Raw genomic sequence first — 23,016 nt, 5'->3', positions numbered from 1 at the left:
AATGACAAGTAAATATATAAAAATATTTAATTGAATAAATATTCTAAAATTTTATGAAAAATATAACAAAGTTTCTTGCTCATTGGCATCACATCTCTCATGGGCCGACCAAGAAGTAGATCAACCAGGAAGAGATAAATATTGAGGCAACCAATTTTGCTTGCCTACTAATCTCCAATCTTTCCTTTAGCTAAGTACATCCTTCCACGTGTTAAACCTTAATTATAATGACAAGACAAAGCGTTATATTTTTTTGCAAGTCATAATCAACTTAAAGAAATATTTCATTTATATTTTGAGAATTTCTTTATGGTGTTTAATAATCAGTTTAGTTAAGAAAATATGATAAAAATGGTAGCATATATAAATCAATTATGCATTATTGCTGATTTTTAAAAAAGAAACGAAATCTTTATATAAATACTCAACCATTCCAACTATCTTTCTTTCTCATTAACACAATTGTCTCTGCTCTTTCATTCCTCTCTTTCACCGGTAATGGCAAAACTCTCTCAACGGAACAAGAAGATCATTGAGGACCAAACTATCGATAAAACAGCCACTGCGTCTGCCTCGCCCGTGGTCTTTAAATGCAAACGCAAACGGAAGTCGCCGCCTCAAAACGCTCCTCCGCAACGCAGCTCCTCCCACAGAGGCGTGACAAGGTTCTATAAACCTCAAACGACGACGTTGTTCTACATCTTCCCTTTTGTTGTTGGTAATTTTCTTTATTTGATAATTTTCAAAATTTCCTATTGAGTAGGCATAGATGGACAGGGAGATACGAAGCGCATTTGTGGGATAAGAACAGCTGGAACGAGACGCAGACCAAGAAAGGACGTCAAGGTTTGTATCGATACTTACACACATACACATCATTATACGTATGTCTTAACGGAGAGTTAGTTTCACGGTCTTAGATTTGATTCCTATGATGTCGGAAACAGACTTCGTCCTTCATTCACAATTCTTGATTTTATTTTATTTTTGTTTTTTGTTTCTTTTTCTAATTTTGGGGTATTTTGATGATGGTGATGTGCAATGGATGATGAATGCTGACTCATCAAGTACAGTTTATCTAGGTGAGATTTTTTCTTCTTTTTTCCATCACTTTTTCTTTTTAATTACTCGTCGACAACGTGATGAAAAAAGTCTCCATATACATGTGTGATGTAGTTATCAATTAAAGAATGAATTATTAGCTGTTCTTTCTGGGTCCAACGCTATCCGTATTTGTCCTTATATATTATAGAAAAATTATTTAGAAGAACCTTATTGTATACTCGTATTAAGAAATATGGTTTTATGGATAGGAGCATATGACGAAGAAGAAGCAGCAGCACGTGCCTATGACTTAGCGGCATTGAAGTATTGGGGAAGAGACACACTCTTGAACTTCCCTGTAATTTTTCTCCTAATCCCATTTTAACTTTCTTAAAACAAAATTCTAATTAGGAGTTAAAAATAAAAGTCACTTATGTCTCGCCTGCTAGTTTTTAGAACTCAAGAAACATGCATGTATGTTGTTCAGAAAAAAAGAAGAAACATGCATGTACTTGTAATGCAATACTAAATTATTATTATTTTTTTTTTGAGAAAGGGCTTAATGTTAAATTATTTATTCATTGAAATGTTATCATTAGTTATTTTAAATTAGTTGGAATGTTTTGGTGAAATTTTTAGTTGTCTACTTATGAAGAAGACGTCAAAGAAATGGAATCCCACTCCAAGGAAGAGTACATAGGATCTTTGAGAAGGTAAAAATCACTCAACTGTGTCAAACTGATTAAACATAGGTTTATAACTAAATTGCTATCATCATTTGGGTGTAGGAAAAGTAGTGGGTTTTCTCGTGGTGTTTCAAAATACAGAGGCGTTGCAAGGTAAATAGAAGCTCAATATAAAATAATCAAATAGTCATATTAGATTAACTACTCCAATATTAAAAGAATAATGGCCGGTTAAATAAGTTTCAAAAGATTATTATAGTATATACAAAAGTTGTTGAAGCATGAATCTTGCAGGCATCACCATAATGGGAGATGGGAAGCTCGGATCGGAAGGGTGTTTGGTAATAAATATTTATACCTTGGAACATACGGTATGTAATCCCATTTATCCTTTACTATATGTTCCTTTTTCTAGTAATATTTTATGAAAATTGTAAATTCATGGTTTAGTTATAATACTCATCTTAGCAGATTCAAGTCCTAAAATTTGGGATTAGTATTGGTTATCCTTTAGGTGGGCTACTACTACACAAGTACTTAGACCATGACATAATTTTTCATATATATATATATACAGAGAAACTAGATTTGATAGAATTAAAACTGATATAGAAAGAACGAAGGTCACGATATGCATATGCATGTGGTCAAACAAACAACTCCGAGACATTTTTTCTTGTCAATAGTTCCAAGAAAAATTTAAGTCAAGCACATGGTAGATCTCATAGAAAGATAAAGATCTGATCCAAAGAAAATCTAAGGTATAAAAACACGTATGTTGGGGGAGGGCACTTGCTTGATATACGGGTTCACTGTCTATGAACCTTTAAGAGAGATCAAATCTTGTTGGTTGGGAACTAGATCACCAAACCCATCTATCTACTTACTCAAGCTATTTATTATTTTGTTTTTTAACTTTTCAAGTTGCTCATCTAACTTTATTGGCAAATTTATTCACTTGGAGCAGGTCCATTTTTTGTTTGGGTTGTTATATATCAAAACCTCAACAATAATATTTATAAATAAAAATCTAGTAACATTTTTTAAAAAATCTAGTAAAATATGTCAATTATTTCTGAATTATTTTATTCAATGTTGTAGAGGTCGAATAAATAAATAAATAAAAAGAAAATGTTTAGTCTCTTATGGATCGCAGTCAGTCACAGAACATGCATATATTACTATATTAGGCAAATGCATGATAGATACTTAGCATATCGGGAAAGTTTAATACTAATAAAAAGTGATTTATATCAGTGGGATAGAAGTTATGTCAAATTACGCTCTATACGCAAATGTTTTGATTTGTTCATTTTAAACCCTGGTCACGTGCAGCTACGCAAGAAGAAGCCGCCAGAGCATACGACATAGCGGCAATAGAGTACCGTGGACTTAACGCCGTTACCAACTTCGACGTCAGCCGTTATCTAGACTTACCGGCAACAAAGAAACCCAACGCCGCCGCAAGTCCAGAATCACCAAACGATCAAACTTCGTCGGATGATAACAATTTTACGAAAACAGAGGTTATCACCGAACCGTCTACGCCGCCAGAAGCTATTCAATCTCGCCGGAGCTTTCCCGACGACATCCAGACGTATTTCGAGTGTCAGGATTCCGGCAAGTTGGCGACGGAGGAAGACGTTATCTTCGGTGGTTTTAATTCTTTCATAAGTCCTGGTTTATGTAACGAGTTTGATTATTGGTCTTGATAGTATGTTACTATGTTATTATGCATCAAAAAATAATTTCTTGGCGGTAAAGTTACCCAACTTTATTATAAAAACACAACACCAGTCAGATAATTCTTTCAAATACAGACACAAACTGAAACTGAAACATTGCATGAGACAAGATCTTAGTTCAACAACGTTTTTGCTAATGGAAATGTCGGAGATATATCCACTGGTACCTAAAACACACAGATTATTTATATGTGAATCATCATGTGGAATTAGCAAATCTCAGATTGTATGTATTAATACTATTATCTTGTTAAGAGACTGTTTTACCTTAACGCTCTCAAGCTTCTCCAGAGCGGTTTTCAATGGCCCTGTGATGGTGCAGTACTTATTTAGAAGCAATGTGGCTGCGTTTTTGTCACCTCTTCCTTGGATTGTGAGTATCTCACGGCTCAAACTCTCAACTGCATCTTCTATCTATAAATGCGGAAGAACTTAAGATTTTGAATATAAAGAATCAGAGAGTTCTCATGGAAGACAACAAGAACTTAGATGGGTGTTACCTTAGTGAAATCAACTGAGAATGTAGAATCCTTGTGGAAAACAAAGGCTCCTTTCTCATATAACCAGTTGAACTGCAACGCTTGCCCTTTCCTGAAGCCAGAGGAGATAGTTATGATGGAGTGTACAAGGCAGAGATTATTTATTTATACCATTGCATTACCCATGAGCTTCTGTGAGACCAAACCGGATGGATCGAAAGCATCCAGCTAGGAAAGATACATACATACTCTCCTCCATACTCTTGGAAAGCAGACCCTATCGATTTCACATACACAAACAGAACATGAAACAGTGATTCAGTTGAGTAGACAACGAATACTAGAGAGTTTGACTCTAAGATAAAGACAATTTAACTTTAGTGACAAGTTACGTTAACTAGTAAAAGATGATTAGAGACCTTGGTGATGAGAAACTTTAGTGCCCAAAGACCAACTATATCTGCCTTTGCTTCTTCCACAGCAGAATAAACATCTTGTAGTTCCTTTAATTTGAATCAAATGAAAAGACAAGGGACACAGAAATTGTTAAAGTACAAGTTGTTTTGTGGTTAGTACATAAGATTCTTTAAGAAAAGAAGTAAAACCTTTCTCACTGAAGAGGTTCGACCATCAGGGAGTGTTATGCTATGCGGACCAATACCATGACAACACTCATGGCAAATGGTGTGAGTAAAGAAAGAATCGAAATCAACAAATCCTCGTTGTTCCTTGCTGATGATGATTTCAGCTATAGGCTTTAGAATATGTTCAAACCTGGAAAAACAAAAAAGGCTTAATAAAGAGTAATGCGTTTGTAGATGAAAACATGGAGGAAGAAAAGGGAACATTACTTTGCTTCTTGAACGTTTTTGAGCATAACCATTGATGTTCCTCTTTCTTTGACGATTTTCTCATCATTGGGTAAATTGAAGGCAACAGTCTGAGGACCGTTCACATCCTGTCACAATCAAGGAACAAGTCAAATAAAAGACAAGACAAGGCTACTTTTTCTCTCCTCTCTTGGATCATGTTCGGATACTTACTCCGGAATTGTAAATTAACTGGATGACCCGAATAGGAGCAGCAGACACATCTTTTGACTTGTATACACTGTCAAGCGGGAGATTGTCTTCCAATAGCTATCAGAAAGTGAAAATGAAACATTGAACTCAGAGAAAATGGAAAATGTAAGCAAATGGAGCATTATTTGATCGAAGCTGAAAAAAGAGGAATGTACCTTTAGATTGTCACCAAAGAGTTTCAGATCAGCTGTGGCTTTATCATCTCGGATGCCGATGAAGGCCTCAAATGAAGCCTGTGATGAAAATAAATAATATTAGAGAGAGATATCATGCAAAGAATAAAATACAGATGGTTAAAGAAGTTGATTGTCAAGAAAATTAATGTACAAGGGCATAGATCACTGCAAAGGGAAATTTTTATGGAGATTCTTACCTTGTAACCAAACATTTCATCTTCGTATGTCTCATATGGACCAATGGTAATATCCAACTTTGAATCCTACAGAAGTTGATAGAGGTGTGAATATCAATCTCCAACAAATTGCAGACTTGATAATAAAATAGCTAGAGAACAATCCTCTTCGGACTTATTAAACACTACTTTATCTATGAACATGAATGGGCAAAGAAGAGGTACCAAGTCCATCCATGCAATGTCTGACTCATAGTAGTCATTTGAAAGGAAGGCTTCAGCTTTACTGTGCAGCAGCTTCTTCAAACTAATGGAAAAACATTATAAACTACTTCAATACACAAAGCCAACCGAATGGGAAAATATCTTTTATTATGGTAAAGACAAGAAACTGTATGTCATTTTACCTTTGTGAAGTGACCAAGTCTCCAGCTTTGTGCAAAAGTTCAGAAGCTTTTGTGAGAAAAGGTTGGTATATCTCTGAATAGGGACTACTATACAGATCGGAGTTAGAGTCAGAGAGATGGTCAGATAGAGAAGCATCTAAGTTAGCTTCACTTCGTCTTTTTATAACACTGAAAAATCCTGTTGCAGCACGCTTTTGCTCTTCCGTGAGACTACTGAGCCATGAGGTGAACTCCTATAAGATTTTCAAAACACATTTCTTACCATGTGTTACAAAAAAATGGAAAACAAAAATCAAACATTGTGATAGTGTGTACCATTTTATCCATATCCGGAGGATAGAAATTGCCACCAGGTGGTTTAGTCAAAGGAAAGGCTGCTCTATATTCAATACCCTTCCAGCCATCAATAGGTTTCGTTGCTTCAGGAAGAAACTTTGCAGCTGAATCAGCCGTACTCAAGTATGGTTCATTTTCATCCAAAGACGACCTACAATTTTATGTGAAACTAAACATCAATCTCTTGTACTGATCTCTCCTAATTGTCATGAGGTAAACACATCAATTACAATATGTTAAATGAATTATGTTCATGACAACAACATCTTTTGCAACTTGTAATAACAGACACCTTGTTGTAACAAAGCCATTTCAATGAGACTCACCATGGACTTTTGTTGATCAGGAAGTATTTCCATTTTAATGTGTCCAGTTCTGATGCATTTGCATGCTCCTTCAGCCAATCTCTTAGAGCTGGATTGCTGTGCCAGAGCTGTTTAGGATAACAGACAACTTATCTAGTTTAGTTTTAAGTTCAGCCATGAGATCTCATGTTCACAAACAGAACAGAAAGTTCAAACTACAAATCAACAAAACCTGCTCATAGAAAATATCGTCAATAACTTTTGCAGCCTTCAAGATTAGACCCAGCGCTTTCTGATCTGCCTCAGAGAGTTCAGTCAGCTGCATAGTCAAGAAAAGATGAGTTTTGTGGTACACTTGAAACAAGAAAAATCATAGTAATATATGTGACAAGTTTATACATTTGCTTCGAGGGTGACAGGAGAATATCTCTGAAGTTGCTTCTGCAAAGATAAACTACGAGCCTCAGTGTTCACTTGACACCTACAGCAAGAAGAAACAATATTTTGTGAGATAAGAACTTTCTATATTAAACCTTTAGCTTAGAAATGGATATGTCACACAAATTTCTCATTTGATGGTGTTAATACACATCATGGAATATATTAGAGATGACCAGAAACGAAAAAATAAATTACTCAGGAAAGACTAATAAGAGTTTATGTGTACCTCTGTCTGATTATGTGAAATAGTTTTCCATATCCATTTAGATCATAAGGCACATATGCAGGATCTTTCTTGGACAGAAGGTTTCTGTATTCTTCATAATGTATGTATTTTACAGCAGAGACTTCCTCTTTCTAATTTATATAAGAAAAAAAAACGAAATGGTGAGGCAGCTTGAAAATCCTAATTAGCACTAAAACTTAAAACCTTGTAAAGGAAAAAAAATCTCACTTGAAGAGTGAAGGCTTCTAATGGGATTGGATGCAGAATTGTAACAAGATACACATCATTGAACTCATTGTTTATGAATTTTCCATCGTTTAGGACACTGTAAAAGCACACACAAAAAAAAAACAGCATAAGAATATCTACCTGAGACAAAAGATATAAAGAGAGAGAGAGAGAGAGAGAGAACATAGCATCATATAAGATAAGAAAGTTGAATTTAAAAACAAACCATTCTTGAAGAAAGACGAATAACTTTTCAAATGCATCCTTTGGGAGTTTTATGCCTAGCTCTTCCTCCAGCTCTCGCCTACACAAAAAATTAGGCAACAACTTTAGTAAAATGGCCTCAAATAAAGGCAATGAAGAATCAGATTTATCTTACTGTGCCGATATAAGGGATGGATCACCAGCTGAGATATGACCAGCACTTGAGATGTCCCATCGACCAGGCCAAGAATCTTTATCATCAGAGCGGCGTTGGAGAACCAGTTCTTGAGTGCTCTCCACAAAGATCCAGACATTAACTGCACGATGGTAATCTCCATCTTGGTGAACCTTTGACCTATAATGAAGAAGGACACGGTGTGACAAAAAAGACAATTTGATTTTAGATAACAGGTCAACGAAGCATCAAACCAAACAAAAAACATAAAGAAGACGTAGACTGTTACCAAGGAAAGACGTAAACGTTAGCAATGGTCCAAATCACTTCTAGTACAAATATATTTATGTATTTTTTTTATCTAAAAAGAAAGGGAAAAGCAGACTTGCCTGGGTTTGGACACACCGGTCTTCTCTCCGGAATTGGTCAGAACGTCGAAGTGCTCTTCCACCATAGCTTCTATCTCTCTCTATCTCCTTCGTGACTGTCCGTAATGAAATAAACACATTACCTAAATTATTTATACAAGACGAAGTCTCTCCGTCAAATACAAAAAATGAAAGGAGTGACGTACTTTGCTTACTTGCAGAATAAGCGAAAGACTTAGTTTTATTTATTTATAAGACTTTACTTTATTAGTTTCAATAGTGTTTCAAAAAAAAAAAAAAACTTTATTAGTTTCAATATGAGTTTATAAAGTCATGATGCAAATCATTACATTATTTAATAATGTTAACATGATGCAAATCATTACATTATAAAGTCATGATGCAAATCAAATCATTACATTACATTATAAAGTCATGATGCAAATCATTACATTATAAGACTGTACTTTATTAGTATGATATGATCCAGCAAAGGACTTAGTTTTCTCTAGTTTTATTGGGGGCAAAATAAAACTAAATAAATTAAATTGAAATATAAATAAAATTAATAGTATTATTTAATAATAGTATCATATTTTAAAATCATTGATGAACAAAAAGTACCACTGTAAATATATATATGTTTTTATAATTTACTATTATTTTCCAAAAATGATAATAAATGTTATACAAAAAAATATGAAAATATTATTTTGGTTATTGTATTTTGATTATTTAGTAATATATTTATCAAACAAACAATATATACTATATATGATGAATTGTTTTAAACTTTATTTAAAATTCTTCTTGTGGAAATTTGTTAGTATAAAAATAAATTGTTAGTACGTCACTTTAAAACAATTAATTTTGCAGAAAGGATTATATAATTTAAATGTTGTAATTCATTTGAAAGAGTCGAGCATGCAGCCATATATACAAGCGCAACACATGCACATTCATCACATTTTGAGTGATCTAAGTAGCGTTCATATTTGTTCAACCACTCGGCTTTCTGCGGAAGAGTCGCAGCTACACGCAGATATCAAAGGCATACTGGCGGCTAAGACAAGCTTCGACTTTTTTTTTTTTTGGATCAATCTGCGACTTTTCTAAGTTCATTATTGCTAATAAACAACACCACAAGAACAATAAAAAAAAATTAGGAATTGTCGTTATCCCTACTTAAGAAGATAACAAATACATGCAAATTAAAGGAAGCTGTAGACGTAGTGTTCAAACTTTTGGATTTCTTTTTTTTTTTTTTTTTTGAAGAAATGCTTTTGGATTCTTTCCGGAGACTTTTACATTTGTGTTGATTAAAAAAAAGTGTGTTGATGTCTGGAATTATCTACACCTTAGGCCAGCATTATTGCAGGATATAAAAAGGTTTCTTAGGTGAAAAAGTGTAATGGACTCCACTAATTTTTTAAAAATCGGTAACAGAAGGCATGAGTTGAGAACTTGGATTTTGTGCACTGTTTGCAGGCTCCACCGTGGTGTTCCACAGTTGGTACGATTTTAATTTTTTTTTAATCAGATAAAAAAAAATAGAAACCCAAAACGGGGTCCAGCAATAATCATGATTGAGAAAGAGATAAGGAAGACCAAGCTGTTTCCAAGTAAACGCAAACTTTCTCCTCGCATATACCTTAGAAAACCCGTCTATGCGTCTTACCAAGTAAACACTCAGGAAAAAAAAGGAACAGGCAGCATAAACATGAGAACTTCTTTTCTTTGGATTCTCTTACCTCTGCTACTTTTGCTGAATCTTGCAGATCTCCCCGTTTCCAGATCAACTTGTCCTAGTCGGTGTGGAGAAATCGACATCCCGCACCCATTTGGAATCGGGGAGGGCTGCTATCTCAATTCATGGTACGAAATTAAATGTGATCACATTAATACCTCTCTTTCAGTTTCAAAAAAAAAAAAAAAAGACAAGGAAGTTGTGAAGATTACTCCATATTCAATTAGTATAAAACATTCAATAGCTTCAAAGGGATGTTCAAGCGATGGAGAAGAAGAGCTTGAATCACTTTTGAATTTGACTGGTACCCCTTTTTACTTTGACCAAAGCAATACACTGATAGCGGCTGGTTGTGGCATCACAGCATCGTTAACAAATGTCGAACCAGTCGTGGCGGGATGCAATTCTAGAAGCGGCAAAAAAAGCCGTACACCTACTCAAGATTTTCTTGCACTAGACGAGTGTATTACAACTTATAGCTCCGACGCCGAGGATTGTAGAAAAAGGAGCACTGCGGACGAAAAAAGGTGCAGCGGTATTGGATGCTGTGCGGCAAACATCCCTGGTGGACGTCAACAGATTGTTGGTGTCAGAATAGATAGCACCACGACAACGTCAGGAGGGTGCAAAGTTGCCTTCTTAACAGACGAGGACTACCTTTTGTCAAATGGTTCTGATGCTCAAAGGATTCATTCTAAAGGACATGCTACGGTTTTGCTGGTATGGCTCATCAGTACGTCGAATCCTTCTTTTTTCGACTCTCTGGGATGCCATACTAAGAAAGAGTACAGACAAGCAAGACAAAACCCATTTGCAATCACTTATGGAATAAATTGTACATTCGACAATTATTCTAGCTTTTCAACCTATGGAATATGTGAATGCACTGAGGGTTACAGAGGCGACCCATATGTTGTTGGCGGATGCAAAGGTTAGTGATTGTGTTACAACTTCATGTTTCTATTCTAATCTTCTATGATGAAAGCAAACATATGTGAAGCTAGAGGTGGGCGTTCGGGTACCCGTTCGGGTTCGGATCGGGTATTTTGGATTTTCGGGTATTTCGGTATAGAGGTGTAGAACCCGTTCGGGTATTTCTGTACTTCGGGTCGGGTTCGGGTATTTTAAGTTCGGTTTCGGTTATTTCGGATCGGGTTCGGATATTTAGATTTTGAAGAAAAAAAATGAAAATTTTCATTTCTAAAATTTCTTGTATTTAAATATATAACTTTTCACTTAACTATTTTTTTATTTTTAATAGATTGCATGGTTAATAGATTTGGACATAACATTTTCAAACTAAAAAGACATTAATTTGGTTATTGTTTTTAAATTTTGGATGTAATTTTTTGTTAATTGCTGAAATAAAAAGTTTGACATGCATTTTAAGCGAATAACAAATCATCTTCTACGTAATTGTATGTATATCATATGAATTTAAAGTATGTGTAGTATCAATATAAATATTTTATATAAAATGAAAGATGTAAACTATAAATATAAGGTTAATTATCATATGTTCGGTTATTTTCGGATATCCATTCGGGTTCGGATATTACCCATTCGGGTTCGGATATCCAATCTCTCCTAATTCAATACCCGTTCGGATATTTTGCTACTTCGGTTCGGATTTCGGTTCGGGTTTTTCGGATCGGGTTCGGGTGCCACTTCGGATTTCGGGTAAAATGCCCACCCCTATGTGAAGCTGTCTAAACAAAAAGGCTATGGGATCATCATTTGATTTCAGTTTCATTATATTTTAAACCAGATATTAATGAATGCCTAGAAGGAAAAGACGAAAATGGAAATCCCGTGCGTTGTACAAACTCAATTTGTGTCAATTTGCAGGGAGGCTATAATTGTGTTTACGAAAATCAACGACGGCCAGTAATTGCAATAGGTAATCATGTAAAATTTTGATCCACATTTATTTTATTATATATCCAAAACGATATATACAATGTTTCTTTTCTTTCTTTTGTGTGTGTTTGCAGGGGTTGGTTCGAGTTTTGGGTCATTGATCTTTGTTGCTGGAATATACTTGGCATACAGATTTATTAGAAAGCAAAGAAGGTTAAACCAAAAGAAGAAGTTTTTCAGACGTAATGGAGGTTTATTATTGCAACAACAACTAACTTCAACGCAAGGCAACATCGAAAGGACAAGAGTGTTTACTTCAAAGGAGCTGGAAAAGGCAACAGAGAACTTTAGCCTTAACAGAATACTTGGACAAGGTGGTCAAGGTACCGTGTACAAAGGAATGCTTGTCGATGGTAGGATTGTAGCAGTGAAAAAATCTAAAGTGGTGGACGAGGACAAGTTGGAAGAGTTCATCAATGAAGTTGTCATCCTTTCGCAGATCAACCACAGGAACATCGTGAAAATCTTGGGATGTTGCCTTGAGACACATGTCCCAGTTCTCGTATACGAGTTTATTCCTAATGGTAACCTTTTCGAACATCTTCATGATGAGTTCGGTGATAATATGATGGCTACTTGGGAATTGCGTCTCCGCATTGCTATAGATGTTGCAGGAGCTCTCTCATACTTGCACTCGTCTGCATCGTTTCCAATCTATCACCGAGACGTCAAGTCTACAAATATAATGTTGGATGAGAAGTATCGAGCCAAAGTGTCTGATTTTGGAACTTCAAGATCGATAACGGTGGATCATACCCACTTAACAACAGTGGTTTCGGGTACGGCGGGCTATATGGATCCTGAGTACTTCCAGTCTAGCCAGTTCACAGACAAAAGTGATGTTTATAGCTTCGGCGTGGTCCTCGTGGAGCTTATCACCGGAGAAAAGCCGTTTTCTTTCTTGCGGTCTCAAGAAAACAGGACGTTGTCAAGTTATTTCACTCTTGCAATGAAAGAGGACAAACTCTTTGACATTATCGATGCACGAATCAGAGATGGTTGCAACCTGAACCAAGTCACTGCAGCGGCGGATATTGCGAGGACGTGTTTGAACATGAAAAGGAAAAAACGACCAAGCATGAGAGAAGTGTCCATGGAATTAGAGAAAATCCGTGGGTCGTCTGAAGACATGCAGTCGCATGAGTACGTTGACGAAGACAAAGAAGACAAAAACAAAAGAGTTGTGGAAGTTAACATAGGGGAAAGTTCTTGGACTCACGTGGCTGTCACCGCTCCAGCTTCTCAAAACAGTGTCGCTACATCGTCGTTGTCAGATACTGAACCTTTGTTTCCTCATCAAACTCGGTAGACGCCGTCTACCACCACCGTAGTCTCATTACTTTCCTTTTATGTTCTATTTTGATGCTTGTGTGTGAGTGAGTCTGAATGTACTTTTTATTAAGGTCCCCAAGTTGTGTAATAAAGGATCTCGTTTCTCAACTTTCGAGGCAAATAATCAACTTTGCGATGGTTTATACGCAGTGTTTTGGTTTGGTATTTTGGTAGTTGACTTTATTTCCTTTTTTGGGCATAGTTGACTTTATTTCCACATTCATTAATCAGTAGAGAAAATATAAAGATTAAACCCATCACCGTAACCGTTTGACAATTTGTTCCCTGTGTGAGATATTATGCATAGCTTGCTTGCTTCCATGAAACTCTCATCCAGCGAAGCGGCTCAATGATTGTTAGCTCTCATACAAAATTCATTACGGAAAAAAAAGAAAACTGAAAACCAAAAACGAAAATGAAGAGAGAGAGACTTTTCTTGTGTATTCCACTCTCTCTCCTTACTCTGTTCATCTTCAATGGCCCTGCTTTGATAACAACAGCTCAAAACATCAACTCTTCTTCAACTTCTTGTAATAGAATCTGCGGAGGAATCTCTATTCCTTTCCCGTTCGGCATCGGACAGAAACACTGTTACCTCAACGACTGGTACAAGGTTGTCTGTAACACCACCACCACCTCCGGTAACCTCCTAGCTCCGTTCCTTTCTAAGATCAACAGAGAACTAGTAACCATCACTCTCCGAAACAGCATCGACACTTCATACGGCGTCGTCCACATCAAATCTCCGGTGACTTCCTCCGGCTGTTCTCAACAACCCGCCGTAAAGCCTCCTGCTTTGAACCTCACCGGCAAAGGAAGCCCCTTTTTCATCACGGAGTCGAACCGTCTCGTCTCCGTAGGCTGCGACGCCAGAGCGTTGGTTACCAACATCGAATCTCAGATCATAGGATGCGAATCGAGCTGCGACGGGAACAACAACAAGAACAAGAGTCGTTCAGACAAGATCTGCGGCGGTTACAGATGCTGTCAGGCGGTCATCACGGCGGTTAAACCGCAAGTGATCGGCGTTGGCCTAGAAAGCTCCGGTGGAGGGGACGACTGTAAAGTTGCGTTCTTGACGAACGAGACTTACTCTCCGGCGAATGTGACGGAGGCGGAGGAGATTTATAGTGATGGGTTTAGTGTGGTAGAGCTTGGATGGTTCTTTGATTCTCGGTTAAGTGATCCAGTGGGATGTGTGAACTTGACGGAAACTGGGATCTACACGAGCGCACCGAGCTGTGTTTGCGAGTACGGTTACTTCTCTGGGTTTGGTTACAGTAACTGTTACTGCAATAATATTGGTTACAGAGGCAATCCTTATCTTCCAGGTGGATGTGTTGGTAAGATCTTCATCTCATTGGCTTCAGTGGTGGTGACTTAGTAACGCATCTGTTGATTTGATTCTCTCTTTTTTTGTTTGTAATTGTTGTTTAAGACATTGATGAATGTGAGGAAAGAAAAGGACGAAACAGCTGTGGAGAACAGACTTGTGTGAATGTCCCTGGATCGTTTAGGTGTGAGCCAAAGGAAACAGGGAAGTTCAAGCCTGTGTTACAAGGTGAGTCAATTGAGTTTTTGTGTTCAGATCAAAGAGTGATCTTTATGTTTTTTTTTTGTGGGTCATTGTGCAGGTCTTGTTCTAGGTTTGGTGCTGTTGTTCTTGGTTCTTGGGATATGGGGATTGATCAAGTTCGTCAAGAAGAGAAGAAAGATTATCCGGAAGAGGAAGTTATTTAAACATAATGGAGGTTTGTTGTTGAAGCAACAGTTAACTACACAAGAAGGAGGCAATGTGGAGACATCAAAAATATTCACCGCGAAAGAGCTTGAGAAGGCGACAGATAGCTTTAACAAGAACAGGGTTCTTGGGCAGGGAGGTCAAGGTACAGTCTACAAAGGAATGCTGGTAGATGGACGAATCGTCGCTGTGAAAAGATCCAAAGTTTTGGACGAAGACAAAGTCGAGGAGTTCATCAATGAAGTCAGTGTTCTCTCGCAGATTAACCATAGGAATGTCGTGAAACTCATGGGATGTTGTCTGGAGACGGAAGTTCCCATCTTGGTTTATGAGCATATTCCAAACGGAGACTTATTCAAGCGTCTGCACGATGATTCTGATGATTACATAATGACTTGGGAAGTGCGTTTGCGGATCGCTGGGGAGATTGCAGGAGCACTTGCATACTTGCACTCGGCTGCATCTACTCCGGTCTATCACAGAGATATCAAGACCACAAACATACTTTTGGATGAGAAGTATCGAGCCAAAGTGTCGGATTTTGGTACTTCGAGATCTATAAACATAGATCAGACACACTTGACAACTCTAGTTGCAGGTACTTTCGGATACTTGGATCCAGAGTACTTTCAGACTAGCCAGTTTACGGATAAAAGTGATGTTTATAGTTTCGGGGTTGTCTTGGTTGAGCTTATAACCGGAGAAAAGCCGTTTTCTGTTATGCGGTCTGAAGAAAACAGAGGGCTTGCAGCTCATTTCAACGAGGCCATGAAACAGAATAAGGTTCTTGATATTGTCGATTCTCGGATCAAAGAAGAGTGCAAGCAGGAACAAGTGTTGGCTGCGGCGAAACTTGCGAGAAGGTGCTTAAGCCTAAAAGGGAAGAAGCGGCCAAACATGAGAGAGGTTTCCATTGAGCTTGAGAGGATCTTTTCTTCACCTGAAGATCTTGAGGTAACATTTCAAGAGGAAGAAGAAGAAAGGGAAATGGAAATCAACATAGATGATTCTTGGAGCGTGGAGATGACTGCTCCAGCATCTCTCTTTGATCAATCTCCCAAGTTAGACGTTGAACCACTGGCTCCTCACCAAACATGGTGATTGATGGAATCTGACAAAGACTGCAAAGATCTACCAAAATGTTGTTTTAATTGTGTGATAATCTTTTCAGCATTACATTCCATTACAAAGATTCATTTATACAATGTTTTTGTGGAATCATCTTCCGACACAATCAAATAATACAATACAAAAAGTTTACATTTATGATCAACACACAAGCCATTTCTTTAGGCTATTGTTGTTACAGACACATTTGCATTATAATAATGCGTATCAGCTTTGGCTGACACTCTTCAAAAGAATTTCAGTTTCCTCCCTTTAGAGAAACTGGCATGGACGTGTCCCATTTGACAGATTGCCTTCTCTTTCCCGGTCATATCCGAACACGACAAGTGCCTAGCGCCTAAAGTGACGGCAAAGTAGATGTAGATGGTGCAGAGGAAGGCCAAAAGGATCATAGCGGTTAAAAGGAAGCGATGCCTCCGGAAAACAGTAGAGAAGCTACCCAAGTCCTCCCATTGCTTCTTTAGCACGTGTGGCCTACGTAGTGGTGATGACACAATCCCATCAACAACCATCGCTTCAATAAAAAACTGATCCTTCTAGCTTAAGCACCAACCTGAAATGACAAATGTGTTTGAGTTCAAATGGAAAACCAATAAAAAAAATTTCAACCATTAAAAGTGTGAAACCTTAGTTCATAAACCATTAACACAGCTTCTTCTTACCATTGCTAAAACTCAAAATCATTTTCATTACCCAATCTTAAGTCCATCAATCTATAACGAAAATCTCCAATACTAAACGATATAGATGATTGAATCTGAAGAAAGCTCAAAGTTTTGTAAATAAATCACGAAAACAGATCAAAATTACAAACCGATTCGAGATCTGGAGATGAAGAAGAGCTGATTACAGCTCCCTCCCTCGACAATGGAAAGAGAAAAAAAACTCCTCCTTTAGCTTCCCAAATAGCAGAAGCTTTATCTTCGTCACCGTGGCGTTGTCAAAACTGTAGATCTCGCCTTCGTCGAGTTAGGCCTCTAGAGTAAGAGACGATTGGCCGGTAAACGCGGTATGTCAAGAGCTCAAAAGAACATAGTCCGTTACAAATACCGACAATTAAGGAAATTTATTAGAAAAAGGAGACAGCGTGTTAGGTTGTGTTATGATGGAATCGAGTTATATTCCACTCACTTGTGGACTTGTATTAATGCTCTCAACATGTGGGGGTGGTTGTTATATTCTAGCTGGCTTTTACGTTTTCGACCGACATTACATGACACTATTCAATACTTACATTTATAATGTCTATAGATATTGTATACTGGTGATTCAAAAATGTCAATGCATTCTGAAATTGATTGCTAAATCCCGACAAAGAAATCGATAAATCCTACTTGTAAGATTTGTTTAGAGTTAGGCTAATTAATGTCATTAGTAAAGTGGGTGGGTCCTTGTGGTGAAGTCTTATTGGGCTATTAATGGGCTGTATATTTGCTCGCGCGCTTATGAGTTTATGATCCTCGTCGATTTTGTTGCTAATCATAAATTTCGAGTTTCTCTTTATATGGTCCCCGCTATCTATATGTTGTGAGTATCAATTCATTCATGGACTTATGGGCCTTGCTAAAGAATAAAGATACAGTATATACGGTTTATTACGTTAATGGCATTGTAAATTTACATATTGACAAGGAAAAAAATTGTTTTAGATACGTCCAACTTGACATATGGTAGTTGAAATGGTAATTTATGTGAGCAGAGATGCAAAGTATGATCACGTAATTCTTGAAGGTATAAACACAAAAGTGCAATAGATATTTTATCACAATTTCACGGATTTTCCGAGATTAAAAGTTGAAACCATTAAGATACTACTACTCTCTAGTCTAGTTCTAGTAGCATAGGCAAAAACCGGTTTCGTTTGGTTTAGACAAATTGATGGCTCAAAAAGAAAAATATCCAGAAGTACCGTCTCGGTTTCATTTGGTTCAGGAGAAAATCAGTGATTTAACCGGCTATTAAAATGAAACATTAGACGGTTAGTCATTTTTTAGCTGGATAATATTGTTTTTTTAATATTGAATTTACAAAAAAGGAAATTTGAAGGAAGAAGGGAGAAAGAGAACCTAAAGTGGCGGGATTCCAATATTCACCACCAAACCCTACAAAAAGCTTTCTCTCCCATTTCGAGTGGCGATCCGATTCTCACTCTCTCTCTTTCTCTCGCTTCAATATTTTTTCTCGAGAAAATTTTCGATAGAAAATCCAACGAAGAAAAAAAAAGAGGTTCATCATCATCATCAGCACGAGATCTATATCTTTCCTTTTCTCTCACTCCTCACTAATCAATGCCGTGATTTTCCCGGTAACGATTTAATTCTCCTTCGAGATTACGTTTTCGAATCTCATTTGTTTCCCTAAATACATCTATTCGGTAGATTAATTTACTCTTAAGCTACTTTCGCCAGCTGCGTTTGAGTTTTGACCGTACAATCTCTTTGTGAATCTGTGATTCCAGAATCGTTTTGACGCAAGAGATCACACAATGGAGAAGAAGAAGTATCCGATAGGGCCAGAGCACTACACCATCTACGAGGTCATCGGCCAAGGCTGCAGTGCTCTAGTGCATCGCGCCTTGTGCATCCCTTTCGACGAAGTCGTTGCTATTAAGATTCTCGATTTCGAACGAGATAACTGCGACCTGGTGATTGATTTGATTCTCTTCGATTGAGTATTCTTTGTGGTTTTGGCTAAAGCTAATTATTTCATTTGTTGGCAGAACAATATATCTTGTGAAGCGCAGACGATGATGCTCGTTGATCATCCCAATGTGTTGAAATCGCATTGCTCTTTCGTTAGTGACCACAATCTGTGGGTTGTCATGCCTTACATGTCTGGTGGCTCTTGCCTTCACATTCTTAAAGCTGCTTATCCTGATGGCTTTGAGGAAGTTATTATCGCCACTATGCTCCGTGAGGCCTTGAAGGGATTAGACTATCTCCATCAGCATGGTCACATTCATCGTGATGTCAAAGTCAGTTATTCACGACGTGTCCTCTTGTTCATTCTCAAATGGATTGGCTTCATATTTGACTATCGTTTGTTTCAGGCGGGGAATATTCTGCTTGGTGCTCGTGGTGCAATCAAGCTGGGTGACTTTGGTGTATCTGCTTGTCTCTTTGATTCAGGTGATAGGCAACGGACGAGGAACACGTTTGTTGGAACGCCTTGCTGGTTAGTGAACGCTGGTGATAACTACTCTCCGCCTCAATAGTTTGAAGTTAGTACTTATGTTGTTTTTTCACAGGATGGCACCTGAAGTCATGGAGCAGTTACATGGCTATGACTTCAAGTATGTTTAGCCTCCTGTTCGAAGTTTATATATCATTTGTGTTTACTAGAGGAGTATATAGTATTTCTTATTTGGTACATCTATCTTCAGGGCTGATATTTGGTCGTTTGGTATAACTGGGCTAGAGCTTGCACATGGACACGCTCCTTTCTCTAAGTATCCACCAATGAAGGTTCATAGCCTTTTCATATACGGAATCCAGCTCCAAAATATTTGGCTCAATTCTAAAATAAGTATGGTTTCAGGTCCTGCTTATGACCTTGCAAAACGCACCACCAGGGCTGGATTACGAAAGAGACAGGAAGTTTTCAAGGGTATACTCTTTGGTTTCAGTCAATACTTTACATCCTGGTCAGATTTTTTATTTTTTTTTGCTTATTATCATCTCAATTTTGCCTCTTTTTCAGTCTTTCAAGCAGATGATTGCCAGCTGTCTAGTCAAAGACCCTTCTAAACGCCCATCTGCGAAAAAATTGTTAAAGCATTCCTTTTTCAAGCAAGCAAGGTCAAGTGATTACATTGCTCGAAAACTTCTGGATGGGTTACCAGATCTTGTTAATCGTGTTCAGGCAATAAAGGTTGAATATGTAGAACTAAGTAGACACCCCTTAGTTGTTCAATATTATCAATCATCATCTTATGAAATAACTGATGGGTATATGCTCAGAAAAAGGAAGAAGATATGCTTGCACAAGAGAAAATGGCAGATGGAGAGAAGGAGGAACTGTCCCAGGTTTGTGTTTTCCAGTTTTGGCTTTCTCCATCAATGTTTAAATCTTTTTCGGAGTATTTGGCCTTTAACCTATTGTCATAGTAACATGCAGAATGAATATAAGAGAGGTATCAGCGGGTGGAATTTCAATCTCGATGACATGAAAGCCCAAGCTTCCTTGGTATAAGTTTGCTCTCCTCTAGCCCATAAAAAGTAGCCGTGCTTCATTGGTATAAGTTCATATTATGATGTTCTTATTTCCACCAGATCCAGGACATAGATTGTGGCTTCTCGGAGAGCAGTTTATCTGAAAGTACAACTTCGTTGCAGGCTCTAGATACACATGATATGCAACCGGAGACTCAGGTGGGTGTCTTGTAGAAATATTTCTCAGTTTTCTAGAGTACATATCTCTAGATATTCTCCAAATGTTTCCTTTTTCTATCCAAGTTTGTTATTTTGTTGATGTTTAAGGGTTATTTATTACTTAATCTCTGCAGGAGGATATTGGTCAACTGGCAAATAAGCATCTCCAACCCCTGATTCACCGAACTCTAAGTATCGCAAGGTTTATCTCCTAATTTTAGCTCTGTTGTTCTCTATTTGGAATTTTCATTTTGTTGTCTACTTATCTAAAACTGAGTAAAGGTGTATAAACTGAACAAACAATGATATACGATCAATCTCATCTGGATTCACCTCTCTATCCTTTTCTCATATTGCACGATCAAAAAATTCCCTTTCAGATTCTCTAGCAAAAGCAACTCTTCGCAACTCTGTATTGTCTCCCTTAATGGGCTAACTTTGTTTGTTTTTGGGCCGGGCCCCTTTTTCATTAATGAAGTATTTTAGTGACAAAAAAAAAAAAAAACTGAACAAACAATATTTTGGTTGACCAGGGATAAATCTGATGATGAAAGTCTTGCCAGCCCCAGTTATGATAACTACGTATATTCATCTCCCCATCATGAGGATCTATCTTTAAATAATACAACTGTTGCAAGTACGCATGCAAGCAATGGGAAATCAATGGATTCCACATCTGTCGCTACCAATCAGCCAACAGAGATTCCAGCAGGCAATTGTGTCAATAAGGGAGAGAGGTTAGTCCTTTAACATGAACTGCTTTTGTAAGACCTTTGTTTGGCTCATATTTTAAGTCTTATTGTTTAACCGTTACCTGCCTCAGTCTTTCAAAACCTGAGGTTCTATTTTCTTTGATTCTAGACTAAAAAAAACTGACTTCAACGTTCATATTCACTGACTATACATGTACTCTGTATGTGGGATTCAATTTTATGCTAATATGTCAACTCCCAGTGATAAAACCCAAGATCATCTTCAAAATGGGGCACATCCTACAGTGGGAGGAGATGAAGCACCAACGGAGATGGCTGTTAAACCACCCAAAGCAGCAGGTAAGTATATATTCGAATCAAATTTAAACATCCATGTGGATCAATGCTCTTTCTAATTAATTAAATGGTGTATCTATGTCAGCGAGCCTAGATGAATCTGACGACAAATCAAAGCCGCCAGTTGTGCAGCAAAGAGGACGTTTTAAAGTAACTTCTGAAAATCTCGACATCGACAAGGTAATCACCATTTTCATGGTTTTAAGAGGGGAAAACGGTTTATTTGTTTGTTCTCTCACGTTTTTTTATTTGTATTCATATTCATATTCGCTTTCTCTTTATCAGGTAGTTCCATCTCCAATCTTGCAAAAGAGTCACAGCATGCAGGTTGGTAATAGTATTGAGGTCAGCCTTATCAGCTGCATACACAAATAATCAATGTCTATCATCATTCAAGAGTAAAAAAAAACATTTTTGTGGTTATGTAGGTGCTCAGCCAACATTCTGCTGCTTCTCTACCTCCCTCTGTTTCAGGATCTGATGTCGCTTTACCAAATCTAACCAGCTCATACGTTTACCCGCTGGTGTATCCAGTTCTGCAAACCAATATATTGGAAAGAGTATGCCTTTTGCTTTCTTTATATCTTTTAAAGATGAAAAAAATTATTTCATAGTTCACATCCTCCAAAAAAACAGGAGAACATTCTGCATATGATGAAAGTACTCTCCTACAGAGAACTGACAGGTTAGTTTCTGTCTCCATTCATCCTTCAGATTTTTACATTTTACTGCCACTGGATTTGATTTCTTTGATTTCGCCGATGTAGACGTACGTTCAGGTGAACCAGGAGGCTTACACCAACCTAGTGGAGCTCCTACTGAGAAATCAATGGTATGTAACCGTCATAAAAAAAAAGTAAAAATTACTGAATCATATTCCTCCCACAAAATTGGATATCAAAAGGATTGTTCTTCTTTTGAATCCCAGCTTGAAGCAGCACACGAAAGAGAGAAAGAGTTGCTCCACGACATAACCGACCTGCAATGGAGGTAAGTAACTTTGACAATCTCCTCTTTTTTGAAATACTTATTTCTCAGGTTGTAGTTTAGATTCCTAAATATATTTTTTTTTTCTGTTTGTGTGTGTCCATAAGGCTCATTTGTGCAGAAGAAGAGCTTCAGAAGTACAAAACCGAACATGCCCAAGTAAGTAGCATCATGTCCATAATGTTTTCAGCTCAACTATATGATTTTATAACCATTAAAGTTCATACTTCCCTGTTCAAACTTCTCACAGGTTTGATTTCCTAAGAAACCTGAGAAAGAAGATGTGTGGCTAAGTATAAGAAGTGTGTATCATCCTCAGCAATAAGTATTTCAATAAGATATAATACATCTAACGAAGGCAAGATTTGCTTTTCAGTTTGTTTTGTAATTTGATTCATACGTACTTCACTCCCAACTATCTCTTTGTGCTATTTTAGGTAAGGAATATGTAGTATATGTACCATGGTAGCTATTTTATAACCATGGTTACATAATGATTTGTGTAATACTTGATACGAAAAGAGTAATGGAGAAGCATCTTCGTAATATATGATGAATTAGATTTAAAGAGATTAATAATAAACGAATGTAAAAGTATGTATTGGATGAGTGTAAATGAATGCATCTCTCTCTCTCTCACCAGCTCAATGGGACAACTAAGACT

The 23,016-nt window shown here is 37.3% G+C and overlaps 6 protein-coding genes across 8 annotated transcripts; 4 read left to right on the top strand and 2 right to left on the bottom strand.

Annotated features, from left to right (window-relative positions):
• The first annotated feature begins 268 nt into the window (after positions 1 to 268).
• On the top strand, positions 269 to 3,493 carry LOC103832437 (AP2-like ethylene-responsive transcription factor At1g79700). Its single transcript, XM_009108444.3, has 8 exons — positions 269 to 665; positions 764 to 846; positions 1,074 to 1,082; positions 1,314 to 1,402; positions 1,684 to 1,757; positions 1,833 to 1,883; positions 2,025 to 2,101; positions 3,066 to 3,493. Exons 1-8 carry the CDS (start codon positions 499 to 501, stop codon positions 3,440 to 3,442), a joined length of 927 nt encoding a protein of 308 aa, XP_009106692.1. The 5' UTR covers positions 269 to 498; the 3' UTR covers positions 3,443 to 3,493.
• LOC103832438 (nudix hydrolase 3) lies at positions 3,487 to 8,487 on the bottom strand. The gene is made up of 21 exons (XM_009108445.2): positions 8,100 to 8,487; positions 7,711 to 7,890; positions 7,558 to 7,635; positions 7,332 to 7,428; positions 7,104 to 7,234; positions 6,836 to 6,917; positions 6,669 to 6,755; positions 6,458 to 6,564; positions 6,111 to 6,282; positions 5,796 to 6,028; positions 5,614 to 5,695; positions 5,410 to 5,475; positions 5,192 to 5,269; positions 4,998 to 5,093; positions 4,806 to 4,912; positions 4,560 to 4,728; positions 4,374 to 4,457; positions 4,137 to 4,231; positions 3,976 to 4,066; positions 3,743 to 3,889; positions 3,487 to 3,642 (listed from the first exon to the last, which is right to left on the bottom strand). Exons 1-21 carry the CDS (start codon positions 8,162 to 8,164, stop codon positions 3,589 to 3,591), a joined length of 2,301 nt encoding a protein of 766 aa, XP_009106693.1. The 5' UTR covers positions 8,165 to 8,487; the 3' UTR covers positions 3,487 to 3,588.
• Positions 8,488 to 8,741: 254 nt separating this feature from the next.
• On the top strand, positions 8,742 to 13,242 carry LOC103832436 (wall-associated receptor kinase-like 10). The gene is made up of 3 exons (XM_009108443.3): positions 8,742 to 10,756; positions 11,594 to 11,725; positions 11,820 to 13,242. The coding sequence occupies exons 1-3, from the start codon at positions 9,661 to 9,663 to the stop codon at positions 13,052 to 13,054; spliced, it is 2,463 nt and encodes an 820-aa protein (XP_009106691.2). The 5' UTR covers positions 8,742 to 9,660; the 3' UTR covers positions 13,055 to 13,242.
• Positions 13,243 to 13,437: 195 nt separating this feature from the next.
• On the top strand, positions 13,438 to 16,082 carry LOC103832434 (wall-associated receptor kinase-like 22). The gene is made up of 3 exons (XM_009108441.3): positions 13,438 to 14,420; positions 14,516 to 14,638; positions 14,712 to 16,082. Exons 1-3 carry the CDS (start codon positions 13,493 to 13,495, stop codon positions 15,917 to 15,919), a joined length of 2,259 nt encoding a protein of 752 aa, XP_009106689.1. The 5' UTR covers positions 13,438 to 13,492; the 3' UTR covers positions 15,920 to 16,082.
• On the bottom strand, positions 15,951 to 17,019 carry LOC103832435. 2 transcript variants are annotated; one of them, XM_009108442.3, is made up of 2 exons: positions 16,761 to 17,019; positions 15,951 to 16,499 (listed from the first exon to the last, which is right to left on the bottom strand). In XM_009108442.3, exon 2 carries the CDS (start codon positions 16,456 to 16,458, stop codon positions 16,174 to 16,176), a length of 285 nt encoding a protein of 94 aa, XP_009106690.1. In that variant the 5' UTR covers positions 16,459 to 16,499; positions 16,761 to 17,019; the 3' UTR covers positions 15,951 to 16,173. The 2 variants fall into 2 exon arrangements, with proteins under 2 accessions (XP_009106690.1, XP_033131699.1); XM_033275808.1 differs by lacking the exon at positions 16,761 to 17,019 and adding an exon at positions 16,609 to 16,739.
• Positions 17,020 to 17,312: 293 nt separating this feature from the next.
• On the top strand, positions 17,313 to 22,900 carry LOC103832433 (serine/threonine-protein kinase BLUS1). Of its 2 annotated transcripts, none has more exons than XM_009108440.3 (22): positions 17,313 to 18,251; positions 18,405 to 18,590; positions 18,666 to 18,920; positions 18,996 to 19,120; positions 19,194 to 19,238; positions 19,329 to 19,410; positions 19,484 to 19,552; positions 19,646 to 19,816; positions 19,906 to 19,971; positions 20,063 to 20,131; positions 20,218 to 20,316; positions 20,451 to 20,518; positions 20,850 to 21,053; positions 21,271 to 21,368; positions 21,451 to 21,545; positions 21,651 to 21,692; positions 21,794 to 21,925; positions 22,002 to 22,050; positions 22,133 to 22,197; positions 22,294 to 22,355; positions 22,460 to 22,511; positions 22,603 to 22,900. In XM_009108440.3, the coding sequence occupies exons 2-22, from the start codon at positions 18,432 to 18,434 to the stop codon at positions 22,606 to 22,608; spliced, it is 2,013 nt and encodes a 670-aa protein (XP_009106688.1). In that variant the 5' UTR covers positions 17,313 to 18,251; positions 18,405 to 18,431; the 3' UTR covers positions 22,609 to 22,900. The 2 variants fall into 2 exon arrangements, with proteins under 2 accessions (XP_009106688.1, XP_009106687.1); XM_009108439.3 differs by having other exon boundaries at positions 21,651 to 21,710.
• The last annotated feature ends 116 nt before the right edge of the window (positions 22,901 to 23,016 follow it).

This window comes from Brassica rapa, chromosome A07 (genome assembly GCF_000309985.2).
Source record: "Brassica rapa cultivar Chiifu-401-42 chromosome A07, CAAS_Brap_v3.01, whole genome shotgun sequence".
Taxonomy (NCBI): Eukaryota; Viridiplantae; Streptophyta; class Magnoliopsida; order Brassicales; family Brassicaceae; genus Brassica; species Brassica rapa.
This window is presented reverse-complemented; position numbering and strand designations above follow the sequence as displayed.